Source organism: Myxocyprinus asiaticus, chromosome 19 (assembly GCF_019703515.2).
Source record: "Myxocyprinus asiaticus isolate MX2 ecotype Aquarium Trade chromosome 19, UBuf_Myxa_2, whole genome shotgun sequence".
Classification (NCBI taxonomy): Eukaryota; Metazoa; Chordata; class Actinopteri; order Cypriniformes; family Catostomidae; genus Myxocyprinus; species Myxocyprinus asiaticus.
Genome location: NC_059362.1, coordinates 43,761,826 through 43,776,574, shown reverse-complemented (window position 1 = coordinate 43,776,574; position 14,749 = coordinate 43,761,826). Strand labels below are relative to the sequence as shown.

Genomic DNA, 14,749 nt, shown 5'->3' with positions numbered 1-14,749 from the left:
AAGAAAGTCATATGAGTTTGGAACCACATGAAGGTGAGTAAATGATGACAGAAGTTTCATGTTTGGGTGAACTATCCCTTTAATAGTATGGCATTCTATACATTAATTAATTTAGGATGATCATTTTAGGATGCCTCTACTTTGTTCTTCTACAGCTGTTGCTCTTTCTGTTTTCACCCCATTGTTCTGCTGTGTTATTGTGTTATCTTCAGGTAAACCTCCAACTGCTTTGAGCTTAATCTTTAAACCATTTCATATTGTGGTGATCATTGCCCTGCAGGCCGTTCTCTGATTGGACATCCCACACAGGTGTTGTCTGTCACCTTAATCGTGATTGGTGAAAGGAGCTGTCAGTCAGTGGGTGGAATGTTGGCTTCTGTCCGAGAACAATAGCAGGAGGGATTGTGTTCAGAAAGCTGACTGCAATCCATGGAATCCCGAGTGGGTTGTATAGGATTCCTTTTATAAGCAGGGAAATGAGCCTTTATGTGCTACACCATATGTTCTGCTATATTTGTTTTGTTTTTTTATTCATCACTCAAAAATTTAAATTCCATCATTTACTCACCCTTATGTTGTTCCAAACCTGTAACTTTCCTCTATAGAACACAAAAGGAGATGATCAGCAGAATGTTATTCTAAGTCTCCATTCACTTTCATTGCATTTGTTTTTTCTATAAAATTAAAATGAATGACCACCATATAGGTTTGGAATGGTATGAGGGTGAGTAAATAATGACAGAAGTTTTATTAAAATTGTTTGGTGAACTCTCCCTATAAAAATGTTGACTTGATAAATGTAAAAAAACAAAACAATAACTTTTTATATTTAGCTCACATTCAACAACGTATAGATACGGCTCGAGTCTCTCCTTCAATATAAGTCTATGGGATTCCCCCCCATATACCAGGTAAGAAGGGTCACAAGTCTGATCGTTTAGAAAAGTAATGGCACAACTCTCCTCAACATGCAGCGTGATTTGAGGTATCATTCATCTCTGTAGCACAAACCTGTGGGTTGAGTTATATGCAGAAGTTTAAAACTTAAGGTTAGAGGTGTGTTCAAATCCCTAACCCAAAGTATGAACTATAGAAATAGTGATGTTTGAGCAGAGTGGAATTTCTGTTTTCTCTTTTGTCTTTACCTTGACACCTCTTAAAACTCTCTTTCACACACTTCCTCATCTGATGACCTGGTTGGTTCGGTTTAGCGGCATATTTTTAAAAACTAATCCTCAGGTGATTACGCTAAGTGTGTGTGAGGCTTTGGTGGTCCAATCACTACATGTCTGGACTGGCTTTGCACACTAAGGTGATGTTTAGTGCTGTGTGTGTGTGTGTGCATGCGTGTGTGTGTGTGTTACATTATTCCTTTGGTGAAAAGGAATTACATCACTCGGCACAAGTGTGTGTATGTGTGTGGTTGTATTACTGTACATTGTACAGTTGGACACTCCTGTCTTTGTTGCAAGTACATAAACAGAAAGTAAAAGCACATTTCTGGCCAAAACTAAAAAGTGGTGTTTATGGTTAAAATGCTGAATATCTTTAATATTGATAGATACGTTAGATAGACAGACAAATAGATAGATAGTTAGACAGACAGAAAGATGGATGGACAGATAGCTAGACAGACAGACAATCAGATAGATAGATAGATAGACAGACAATCAGATAGATAGACAGACAATCAGATAGATAGATAGACAATCAGATAGATAGATAGATAGATAGACAGATAGACAGACATGATAGATAGATAGATAGATAGACAGACAGACAGACAGATAGATAGATAGATAGTTAGATAGATAGATAGATAGACAGACAGACAGACAGATAGATAGATAGACAGAGATAGATAGATAAGATGGACAGACAGATAAGACGGACAGAGAGATAGACAGACACAAAGATAGACAGACAGACAGAAAGATAGATGTGATACGATGATAGTTGGCGGTATCTGTGAAAATATTATTTTAACGTCATGTCTGTTTTTTGACATGACGTGGCAGGTTATCTGTCCCGTGTGCTGAGGAATTACACTGAACAAGCCTGCGACGGAGACTTCCTGACTGTTCGCTGCCCACTCAGAACCTCCATCACCATCCAATCAGCTTTCTATGGCAGGAAAGACTCCGCCCATTCGCCACAGTGTCCGCCCACTTATAACAGTGCTGGGACACGCTCAGTGAATGACATCACTTCCTGTCATGTGTCAACATCCTTGCAGGTAACAACAGACATTGAGAAAATTTTGAGAATAGCATACTGCAATACTGCTTGTACTAATTTTGCATTATGTAGTATTTATATGGTGCACTCTATGCAAATTGTCTGTATGCATGAAATAACCAGAAGACCTACTTCATTTGTCGAAATATGCAGTATACAGCAAAGCACACTGCATGGAATACTGTATCTCACAATGCAATGCACTCAACATTACCTTCTGTTCTCCACGAGAAAATTTAACTCGCTTTTAGCACCACACAGTGGACATTTCACCTTTAACTTCCACAAAACGTGTAATTTACATTATTGAACTGAATTTTCGTGTAGATCAGGCTGGTCAGTTGTCTATGAAAAAGCAATTAGGGAAAATTCTTAATATTTTCATGTGTTATGTGATTGAATTCATATATTTGTGCATGGCACAGTATTACCTCATAGTGCATCCAAAGTTGTTGTTTTAAAGTGATGAAAGTGTGTGCGTTTGATTCACAACGTAACATTGGTTTGTTTGAACTGCAGCTTGCCTGACAGCACACACACACACATGTGATTTACGATTGCACACTTGGTAACCACACACTATAAACACACACATACACAGGACTGCGTGCTGGAGTTAAGTTACACTGTGTTTTTATGCCCGGGGGGAGAGGAATCTACTGCAGGAAAAATGAAAGCTGTGGAATGTACCTGAATGAAAACATGCAGCTCAGAGAGTTGTCTCTCTTTCCCTCTCTCTCTATGTCTGTCTCTCTGCAGAAGATGTTGGATGAATGTGAAGACAGGAGAAGCTGTCATGTTCTTGTCAACAGTCGTTTGTTTGGGACGGACCCCTGTCCAACCATCAGCAAATACCTCAGCGTGCTGTACAAGTGCAGACCGAGTGAGGATCTCACACACAATGTTCAATGTTCACCTGAATCTCTAAAGGAATGAGGATATACAATAGTTTTCAATTGTTTTTAAAGAAGTCGTTTTTGTCATGTTCTGCTATATCTGTGTGGACGTTTACAAAAAACTAGCCCTTACAAGAATAGTCAAACCTGTCCACACGCACATGGTCCATTGAGCCATATGGCTGTATTTCTCCTGCATCTATTTCTTTCAGCAGGTTATTGTACTCTGTTAGCTGAGCTGAGAGAGAGAGATCTGTCCACTCCTCTCTCTTCCTCTTAAAATAAAGCTCTGCTCCGCTGTTACAGGTCACTGTGTTTGATAACCTCCTGAGACCCCTCTGTGACTGCTGTGTCCATTTTCCATGACCCTTTATGATTTGTAACTAACAGTCCTTAAGAAATATGCAAATTGATGTCCACATATGTGGGCAGTGAGACTAAGTTGTGAAATTTTAAATAATACCAAGCTATAGAAAATCAGACTTTTTGAAATCAAATTGTTTATTATGTTTCCAGGAGTGTTGGTTATTCATGTTTTTGAGACTTTACAAACATTACATCAGAAACTAGCATAATTAATTCACATTCAAATTAATGTCCAGCATCATCCAATCACTGCCAACCATGTTAAAATAAAATGATACATTATAAATTCTGAATCTATGTACTGATTATCATTGTCCCATGTCTGCAAAACATGCTGAGTGATCCAAACATCATCTGCAGCCTGAAACTGAACTTTTGAAAGGAAGTTTGGATTGAATGTTCTCTGCATAGAAAGCTACAGGATGCTCCCTATTTAGGGAATGACTTAACCTCCAGTGTGCTGTCTGTCTGCACTGATCTCAGAACAGTTTGAAATGCACCTTATTTTCATCCTAACTCCATATAAAGCCTCTGAAAGCAACATTTTCCAGCTTTTGGATGCATCCATTAATTCTCAACATGATAATGCACAGTGAATATAGGATATTTGAACTGAAACTGAGCATACGGTCCACTGAGCGTACATTGTGTTTAACAGTGTGCCGTTTCGCGATAAATCGTTCAAATTGTAAAAATGGCATTTCGGATGAAACTAGAGACTGTAATCTTTGGACTCAAACAAAAACTTAATTATGTTTCTTACCAGATGTAGTTTACCAGAATTAGTTTTCACTAGGGATGTCCCGATAACGATACTAGTATCGGAATCAGGTCAGGTACCGCCCTCATGTACTTTTACTCGTGCTTGTAAAAATTCTCCGATACCAAAAACCGATACCATCTGGCGTACAAATGTCATTCTGTAAACATTCGGCAGACAAATTAAAATCATGTTATGTCCTAGTAGTGTGATTAGGCTATGATTTAATATACACTATATTGCCAAAAGTATTCGCTCATCTGCCTTTAGACGCATATGATCTTAAGTGACATCCCATTCTTAATCCATAGGGTTTAATATGACGTCGGCCCACCCTTTGCAGCTATAACAGCTTCAACTCTTCTGGGAAGGCTTTCCACAAGGTTTAGGAGTGTGTTTATGGGAATTTTTTACCATTCTTCCAGAAGCGCATTTGTGAGGTCAGACACTGATGTTGGACGAGAAGGCCTGGCTCGCAGTCTTCGCTCTAATTCATCCCAAAGGTGCTCTATCGGGTTGAGGTCAGGACTCTGTGCAGGCCAGTCAAGTTCTTCCACACCAAACTCACTCATCCATGTCTTTATGGACCTTGCTTTGTGCACTGGTGCGCAGTCATGTTGGAACAGGAAGGGGCCATCCCCAAACTGTTCCTACAAAGTTGGGAGCATGGAATTGTCCTAAATCTCTTGGTATGCTGAAGCATTCAGAGTTCCTTTCACTGGAACTAAGGGGCCAAGCCCAGCTCCTGAAAAACAACCCCACACCATAATCCCCCCTCCACCAAACTTCACAGTTGGCACAATGCAGTCAGACAAGTACCGTTCTCCTGGCAACCGCCAAACCCAGACTCGTCCATCAGATTGCCAGATGGAGAAGCGTGATTCGTCACTCCAGAGAACGCGTCTCCACTGCTCTAGAGTCCAGTGGCGGCGTGCTTTACACCACTGCATCCGACGCTTTGCATTGCACTTGGTGATGTATGGCTTGGATGCAGCTGCTCGGCCATGGAAACCCATTCCATGAAGCTCTCTACGCACTGTTCTTGAGCTAAACTGAAGGCCACGTGAACTTTGGAGGTCTGTAGCGATTGACTCTGCAGAAAGTTGGCGACATGTGTGCACTATGCGCCTCAGCATCCGCTGACCCCGCTCTGTCATCTTACGTGTCCTTTACGAGTTGCTGTCATTCCCAATCACTTCCACTTTGTTATAATACCACTAACAGTTGACTGTGGAATATTTAGTAGCGAGGAAATTTCACGACTGGACTTGTTGCACAGGTGGCATCCTATCACAGTACCACGCTGGAATTCACTGAGCTCCTGAGAGCGGCCCATTCTTTCACAAATGTTTGTAGAAGCAGTCTGCATGCCTAGGTGCTTCATTTTATACACCTGTGGCCATGGAAGTGATTGGAACACCTGAATTCAATTATTTGGATGGGTGAGCGAATACTTTTGGCAATATAGTGTACATAAATATATAGTTTGCTTGTGCTGCGCGCTTTAAAGTGAATGTGTGAAGCAGGTGTTGTGCTGACACTGCTGCTCATACTTTTAAGAGCTCCTTGACACTGAAAACACCATCATGAGCATTTCGCGCTCTGTTTGTAGCAGATGACTGCAAGCAGAGCGCTAATTCACTTTGTAGCGCGAGGCACATACAGAGTACATATTTATATAATTAAATAGCAGTTAAAATAAATTTTTTTTGTGGTTTGATAATCACATTGGGTCACGTAGCGACCTGCGTTTCCAGAGTGAGAATCTACTGCCAAAAACACACAGAAAAGGAAAGATATGACTGTGAGTTTAGTTTAGTTTGAATTTAGGCCACATCCACACTAATCCAACTGGTTCATATGTTCCTCGAGCGCATGAAGGTAAATGTATTTGGCATGCTGTCCATAATCGAGGGGCTCGAGCACGGGACAGGGCTCGAGCTCTGTGATCCCTCCAAGACCGACGAAAATGCATTAGTGTGGACGTGGCCTTAGTTTTAGTATTTGCACTAACTGATATAGTAAAAAATCAAAAAATAAATTCTTTTTTACATTTCTCGTGATATTTTCATGTTTAACGACGGCAGGTTGTAAAGTTTTCAAATTTTGGAATATACTGTGCTACAAAAACGAAAGTAAATTCGAGGACAGTTTTATTTTACTTTAGTTAGTTTTGGAGTTGTGAAAATGCATTTGGGCCATGTTGGTTTTTATTTTTAATTTCGTTTTCGTTATCGATGATAAAGCTGGCTGGAAAACGGTGCTCAGAACCGGCCCACGTTTCCACTGATTTTAAAACCAAACTGACTAAATGAATACGTTACTAATTAACTTTTCCAAAAATAAACATCGCATTGTGGTCTTTGCTTATGAGACATCTGAGTTTTAAAAACTAATTTTAAAATTCAAAGTAATTTGATACAGAGATTTTATGTCATCGCAAGCTGCTTTTGAAGTTATTTAAATATATGATGAGTAAAATTAATTGCATATTTGCTGAATATTTCATACTTATAAATAAATTCATTTCAAATTAGACTGCTGAGGATTGATTTCGGCACCAGCACCCTGTTATGGAAAAGGGGCTATAGAGACCAGTTTTCCCAATGCAATCTATTCCTGATGGATATTGTCAAGTCCCGCCCTTATTTTTTCTCTTCTTGAATATTCCGTTTTACTCGTAAAAAGATTACAGATTATAGTAGCAAAATTGGTTGCGAATGCCGTTTCATGTTGACTTTAAATTGAACTCTGTGTATATATGTGTTCTCTTTCTAGATGAGTATAAGAGTAAAGTCGTGTGTGAAGGGGAGCGGTTGCGGTTAGGATGTAAGACGGGAATGCAAATAGCAGTTTATTCTGCCATGTTTGGCCGCACACAGCAGGGAACGCTGGAGTGTCCTCCACACCACCGGAGGGCGCCGTCTGTCGGTAAGAGCTCAAATACATCTCATTTTGTACCAGGTTTATCTGTTATGTTATGTTTGGAAATATAAGCAGTTTGAGAGTGTAGAGAGATGAGAGTTCGTCTGGCACACTTTGTTGGCTGCAATTCTCTGATTGGTGGATTTTCTCCCTCAAGATCATGGGTAATGTAGTTCTACACCAGGAATTATGCTTTTGAACACAATTTTTTTTTTTTTAATTGACGGCTTCAAAAGAAACATATACTATCGATTAACAATCTCGGAGCTCATAGTAGGTGTGTCTTCAAAGGTTTATAAGTTATCGTTAAAAAAACTATTCCCCTATAGAGAAAAAGAATGGGATTTTTCCTTCCGGACCCAGACTGTTACACTCTATAGTCAAAGGTCGCACTTTGAGAGGTTAACTTTAGGCTAGAGTTTCGGTCCACATGGAATGGACATGAATTAACCAATCCTCTATAGCTTATTAAGACTATAAACTCTATAGATTTTGTAACTGTAGTGGAATACAGTTACAGTTTAAATCATTGGTAATTAGAATACAGTTACATTCTAAAAGTATTTTGATTACTGAAGAGATTACTTTGCATTTTATTGTCATTTGTTTCATTTAATATTTAGTCCTTTCAGATGGAAAACATTTATACATATAAATGATGCAATCCAAAGTGCATTTGAACAGCGGTGAAACACTTTCTTATGAAGTGTTACATTCATACGAGCAGACAGAGAAGTAAGTTTGAAGTAAGTTTGGAGCTGAAGAAATAGAAATAAACCTTGTGTAAATAAAATTTTACATGCACGTTACCAGGCACGATCATATTTTTTTATCAAGAAAATTCACGTTGGATCATAATTTCTTTTTTTCTAGTAAGACCTTTAATATTAGGGCAAAAATCATATTCTTGATAATAATTTTTGTATTGCTTTCCTGTAAATATATCTAAAAATCCTTAAAACAAGATCAATTAGGTTTATCTTGTTTTAGAAACAACACTGCATAAGATATTTCGGTTTTTCAGAGAATGTATTTTTAACATGTGTATTTTGTCTTACTGTACTGGCAGAGTTTTAATAGTCAAAACAAGTGAAAAAATCTACCAGTGCTGAAGAAGTAATCCAAAGTATTTAGATTACGTTACTGACCTTGAGTAATCTAACGGAATACGTTACAAATTACATTTTACAGCATGTATTCTGTAATCTGTAGTGGAATACATTTTAAAAGCAACCCTCCCAACCCTGTGCATTCAATACACAAAACATCTTAAACACACGCACGCATAGACCGTATCACACCTGTGCAGGTGTGACATGATATCACAGGTGTCTCATGTGCTTGGTTTCTTCACTACATTTCCCCTGTTTGTACATGTTTGTGTGTGTGTGGAATATGATACCGTCAGTAAATTGTATTGTTACTGTCTCAGTATCACAGAGAACTGGTCCAGTTTTGTTTCTCTGCTGTGGGTGTGTAACTAAAGTGCTCACTGGAACTGCACCACCAGGAAGATGTTTGATTTCAAGGAAATTTCTCGAATGTGTGGAAGGAAATTCTGTCAGAGCGTCACTCTCTTTTTGTCTTGTGATGAGTACCTGTTAATCTTATGCCTTTTTACATTTCTGAAGGGTGTGTGTGTGTGTGTGTGTGTGTGTGTGTGTGTGTGTGTATACGTACGTGTGTCTTTTAAGACTGGACGTCATTACACACCCATACAGTGACAGTGAAATTATATACAGCAATGTGTGCATCAGTGGTCTGGGAAAGAGGGTGGACTTTTGGCTCCAGGTTAATTCTTGTTTTTGGTTTTTATAATGTGTTTAGTATTGTTTTTGTGGAGTTGCTGGGTGTGTTCACTGCATAAGCAAAAATACTTAGTATTTAGATATAGGGGGCTAAGACATGCATATAATATTCACAATGTCTCACATAAACATGCCCAGGACACATTTCGCCCCAAAATCAAAAAGTAAAAAATAAGAAATTATATTTTGAAATGGGGAAATTAGTCCTATTTTTAGGACCATTAAATTTAAGGAATGTTCCGCGTTCAATATAAATTAAGCTCAACTTGACAGCATTTGTGGAGTAATGTTGATTACCACAAAACATTTTTTTAATTATTAATTTAAATAAAACATTAAAAAAAATTTTTTAAAAAAAACACACAAATCTGGGTTACAGTGAGGCACTTACAGTGGACGTCTGGATGAATTACGGTAATGTGAATTTGATAGGGGAAATTTTTTTTTAACTGTCATGAAAATAATGTCACAATGCAAAAAAATCTTAATGGCTATTTTAATTTAATTTTTGCAAAATAATTGATTTGGGGGTGAAATGTGACTGTCATGTCTTTATCTTTGCATGGCTGAAAAATCCAAACTCAGACTAATTCATATTATATTATTAATATGATCATAAATATATTGCCATAATAAAATCGACTTTAAAGTTGCACTCTGGAAGTTTTTAGCTGGCTCTTACTCATCCCATCCATACCAGAATTTCTTGTGGTTTTGGACTCTATACTGACACCTATTGTCCTGGATACTGGAAGTTTATTTACTAAGTGCTGCCGCTTCACACCGAATATGTTTGTTAATCTTCTGTTGGGCTACTTGTCTTGGATTCAATCCAAATTAATTTTCACGTGTTGTTGCGCTCTGGACTGTGACCAGGCAGCCTCGACCTACGAGCTCTCTGGCGCCTGAACACCGCCATGTGCTCGCGTACAAGCTTCTGCACCGTTTATCTGTGATCCGCGCCGTGAGAGCTGCAGGTCATAGCGGTTTGTTTCATGACTCCCTATTGTTTGGACATTTTATCTTTCCTCTTGCACTCATCTTTTGGATCACACTCCTCCTGATCAATACCATAATCACTCTGGACTATTCTGTTGACTTGGGCTCTGTTGTTGTCTGTAGTAAGTATATTGTTTTTGATGTTATATTGTTTGGTTTTTTTGTTTTGTTTACAATGTTCTTTTATGTTTGAGCGCTATATAAAGTAAACATGCTATTATTATTGTCAGTATTAGTGGTAGTAACTCAGTCAATTGCATGACAGTGTCCAGTGCTGTCAACATGACAGCGCCCATGAGGGGGCAATTTTTCCTGGGTTACTGACATGACTGGAGTCTGAGTGTACATCATTTTTATCATATTTCTAAAAAATGCTATTCATGTATTTATGTGTAAAACTTTTTTAATTAGCAAAGGCTTACTGAGTGCACCTTTAAATTAAAACAATGCATACCTAAGGACCTATTCAGACTGCAGGCGAATAATCTTTATGGGGCAAAAGTAAGTTAATATAAGTCCTGTTCATGGCCCTTGATTACATAAATGTGCATATCATGAGTGGTTGACACTGGCCTACTTCAAATTTGTTTTATAGCTTTATATATCACTATTACCTTTTGTTATGTCAACATTATTACAAAAAATAACTTGTTATCTTGAGAAAGCAATGGCCTGTCATTTGCGAGCTTCCGTACAGTTCCCACACTGTGTATTTACCCCATGCAGGGCTGTATAGTCTCATTGATGGAGGACTGAGGGTGACCCTGGGGTTCAGGTCTCACATGGATCCAGTTTCTGGGTTCACAAGAAGCACTCAATTAGAACTTAAGCTCCATTGCACCAGATACATTAGATCAGAGGAGATCCAGATCTGTCATACAGGGATAAAATAATCAGGTGATAGATCCCAGCAGGGTTATAAAATAGTTTCCTCCTCTTTAACTGTGACAGCATTGGCTGGTAGTGTCCATAAATCAGATCTCTATCAGCGAGCAGTTCTCTGTTTACTTACACGGCTCTGTGACCTTTGGCCTTTGACATTTGTTAAAGCCATTAGTGGTGAGGTGATGACATGTCTCCGGTCTTCAGATCTCAGCCATCCTCTTTCTCTCCTCTCTTTCTTTGAATGAGTGATAGTTATGTCAAGTCTTTAGTCTGAAGTCATGCTTTGTGTTAATGGATTCGCAAATGAACCGTCACACACATACTGTGTGGGTGTTCCTTAAAAGTTCTGTACGATGAGACACAGTAATGCTGTCTGGTAACTTTGTACTTCTTTTAAGTCACTGTTTGGTTCTGGTGGAAGTCCGAATGGTGAATCCTGGACTCACTCAAACATCTATATTTGGGTGATTCTCGCATGTCTAGGCCAAATTACATACCGAAATCAAAAGACAAAAATAACCTTGTGCTTCCCCGTGTCCACATGCATGGATGTTGTATTTTGGCTTCGTTATACTCAACACATAATTTTAAATTAATTTAAACCTAAAGACGCTGACTACCACCCCTGGAGTCATGAGTTCGAATCCAGGGTGTGCTGAGTGACTCCAGCCAGGTCTCCTAAGCAAACAAATTGGCCCGATTGCTAGGGAGGGTAGAGTCACATGGGGTAACCTCCTTGTGGTCGCTATAATGTAGTTCTCGCTCTTGGTGGGGCGCGTGGTGAGTTGTGCGTGGATGCCGTGGAGAATATATAATTGGGCATTCCAAATTGGGGAGAAAAGGGGATAAAAAATAAAAAATAAATAAATATTTAAACCGACTGAATACTGTTTACAAGACTATTTAAGGTTCACCTTTTGGCACACCGAGTCATGTGACACAACATCATGACGTCAATGTCCGTGAAGCGCCTCTACAGGCATAGAGCCAACAAAAGTGCCTCTGGTCTTTAATCGAAACCTCTTTGGGTGTAAAGAGTAGAGTCTCTTGTTTCGTTTGATATGCCGCTTTAAAAACGTTATTCATTTTACATGTGCCAGCGCACTGATGAACATAATGTACACATACATGGATTTTGGGACATTATTCACTCAAGTAAGTTATTTTGAATAACTTTCAACATTAATGCATCATTGGGTAATTTGCTTCACATTAATATACTGTAAATATTGTTATATTTTATTTTATCACTGTACAATATGGTTCTATTCATTAACATTAGTACATGCATTCATATATTCACTGTGTATTTTCACATTGGGAATCAATGGGTTTGTGCAAAAGCTGAAAAAATGTTGCTTTCAGAGGCTTTATAATGAGTTAGGATGAAAATAAGGTGCATTTCGAACAGTACTGAGACCAGTGCAGACAGACAGCACACTGGAGGTTAAGTCATTCACTAAGTAGGGAGCAAGGGAGCATCCTATATCTCTCTTTGCAGCTAAGTGCATTCACTCTTAAAATCTGACCAAAAGTTCAGTTTCAGGCTGCAGATGATGTTTGGATCACTCAACATGTTTGGCAGACATGGGACAATGATAATCAGTACATCGATTCAGAATTTATAATGTATCATTTTATTTTAACATGGTTGGCAGTGATTGGATGATGCTGGACATTAATTTGAATTGGAATTAATTATGCTAATTTCTGATGTAATGTCTGTAACGTCTTAAAAACATGAATAACCAACACTTATGGAAACAATAAAATACAAAGCTATACTTTCTATAGCTTTGTATTATTTAAAATGCCACAACTTAGTCCCGCCGTCCACATATGTGGACATAAATTTTAGGAAAACTGTTTGCTCTATTTTTTGCTTGTTTATTAGGTGCTACTAGTTACAAATCAAAAAGGGAAATGGAAAATGCATACAGCAGTCACGCATTTAAATTAATAATGTCTTTACTGTAATGCAAAAAAAAAATATTTTCATTGCTGTTGTACAAGTATGATCTTACGTAATGTCTGGCTATAACATGCATACATATGTATGCACGTTTTTCAGTAGCGTGACAGTATCTATTTTCCCATTAGTGTAGATTTTCCTGTAACAAGCTACATTTTCCAACGAGTAGCACCGTAGTGCCCCAAAACGCTACATTTGTCACATTGTATTGCGAACGCAGCAATGGAGCCGAGGGCATTATCAAACACACTCACCTAACCCGTAGCGCTGGAAAATGTGAATCATGTAAGTGAACCGGTTTTAATAGCACGTTTCACTTATATTTAGCACTGTAAACTCCGATTCATTTTAGTGTGTCTGTGTCTGTTCATTCGGACGCTTCATGTGAATGAACGAGTTCAAATAAATGATTCACTGATTCACTTGAGCACCGTGCAGCCATAAAGGGACTTTTGTTAATTGCTGCTGTTTATTACTATATTTCCAACCAGTTACATAAAATAGGGTGTTTTCTAGTTTTATTTGTTTATATTAAATATACATTTATATGTTCAGTCCTAATTGTATAATGGAACCCTAATTAAGTATATAATTAAATATTTAAGAAATAAAATATAGAACTTCTGATTGCAGAATTAAAGTTTTCAGTTCTGATCAGTCTTCATAGGATTTGTAAACATTTGTACATCCCTAAAGACATGTATACATAAAAGAGTATTTTTTAAAATGCGGTACTTATACTGTACATATTCTATGGACCTGCTGGTAGGTCCGTAGGCAGAGCCAGAAGCGTACAATAAGTTTACTCTTAAATTGTAAAAGTCCGCAGATACATAAGTTACTCATATGTAGTACCATTTGAAAGCTTGGAATTGAACTTTTCATAGAAATCCATCACTTTTGCATTTATGTTGCATAAAATAACAAAATAAAGCCTTAAAAACTTTGCGTTGCAAATAAGCGCCACATAGCCACATATGACTATGAATATAAAATGTGTTCACATAGCACTTAAATAGACAAGTTATAGATCAAATGAAAGCTCTCATTCTCAGGAATGTGACTGTACAGTTTATTTTGTTGCCCTAACACCACAGTTCGAATGATTATCAAAAGAATCACAAAGTGAAATATGATCTCTGTAAGACAACAAAGACAAATTTGTCATGTCTGCCCTTATTACTGCTTCTGTAAGCCCCAAATAGCCACAAACTCTATACCAAGTCTTACCTTAGACTGTTTGCTTTCAAATGAGACAGTGTTTACTTGTCTGTGAGCTTGCTTGGTAAAATAATCCAATGTTATATCTCAGATGCCCAGAAAAAAATTGGCAGTCCAGCAGAAAAAGCATGATAAACAAATCTTTAGCCAAATATGTTATTTTTTATTGATTATGAAATGTTATATATCATCGCAAAGCTTTCCAGTGACGCTTAGACTGAGCTTCTAATCCATTCATAGCCGGAGATATTGAAGAACATGCATACCATCCAAAATTGACTGGATGTCTATGGTGTGTGCTTTTCCGTATTAGAGCGCCACCTATCTTTCAGATCTGTATATTGAGATGGAAGGTGATAGAAAAAAAACTTTTCTAGTGGAATTAAATAAGACTTTTTGGAGGGAGATAGAGCAAACGGAGCCAGAATGACATGCTTATAAATTTAGGACCAACTCATTAAAATGATGTTCATCATAAGATTTTAAACATATACAGTATTATTTATGAAATATTGGAATCTTTTTTTTTTTAATTTGGGGGTTTATCTGTAAAATGAGACACATTTATCCAATTAGTCCACTGTATGTGTGTAAGGCCAGCTTTTAAATTTGCAGGCGGCAACCAAAAATGCACCAGAGTGGGCCTGGGTAGCTCAGCGAGTATTGACGCTAACTACCA

General features: G+C 38.0%; 1 protein-coding gene across 2 annotated transcripts in view; it reads left to right on the top strand.

Moving 5' to 3' along the window:
• LOC127409656 (protein eva-1 homolog A-like) overlaps positions 1-14,749 on the top strand; it is a 78,540-nt gene that overhangs the window by 11,002 nt on the left and 52,789 nt on the right. The window contains exons 2-4 of one of the 2 annotated variants that reach the window (XM_051644370.1): positions 2,019-2,236; positions 2,998-3,121; positions 7,039-7,191. In XM_051644370.1, coding sequence (XP_051500330.1) covers positions 2,019-2,236; positions 2,998-3,121; positions 7,039-7,191 — 495 coding nt within the window. The remainder of the gene's footprint in view (positions 1-2,018; positions 2,237-2,997; positions 3,122-7,038; positions 7,192-14,749) is intronic. The other variant, XM_051644371.1, reaches the window with a different exon arrangement.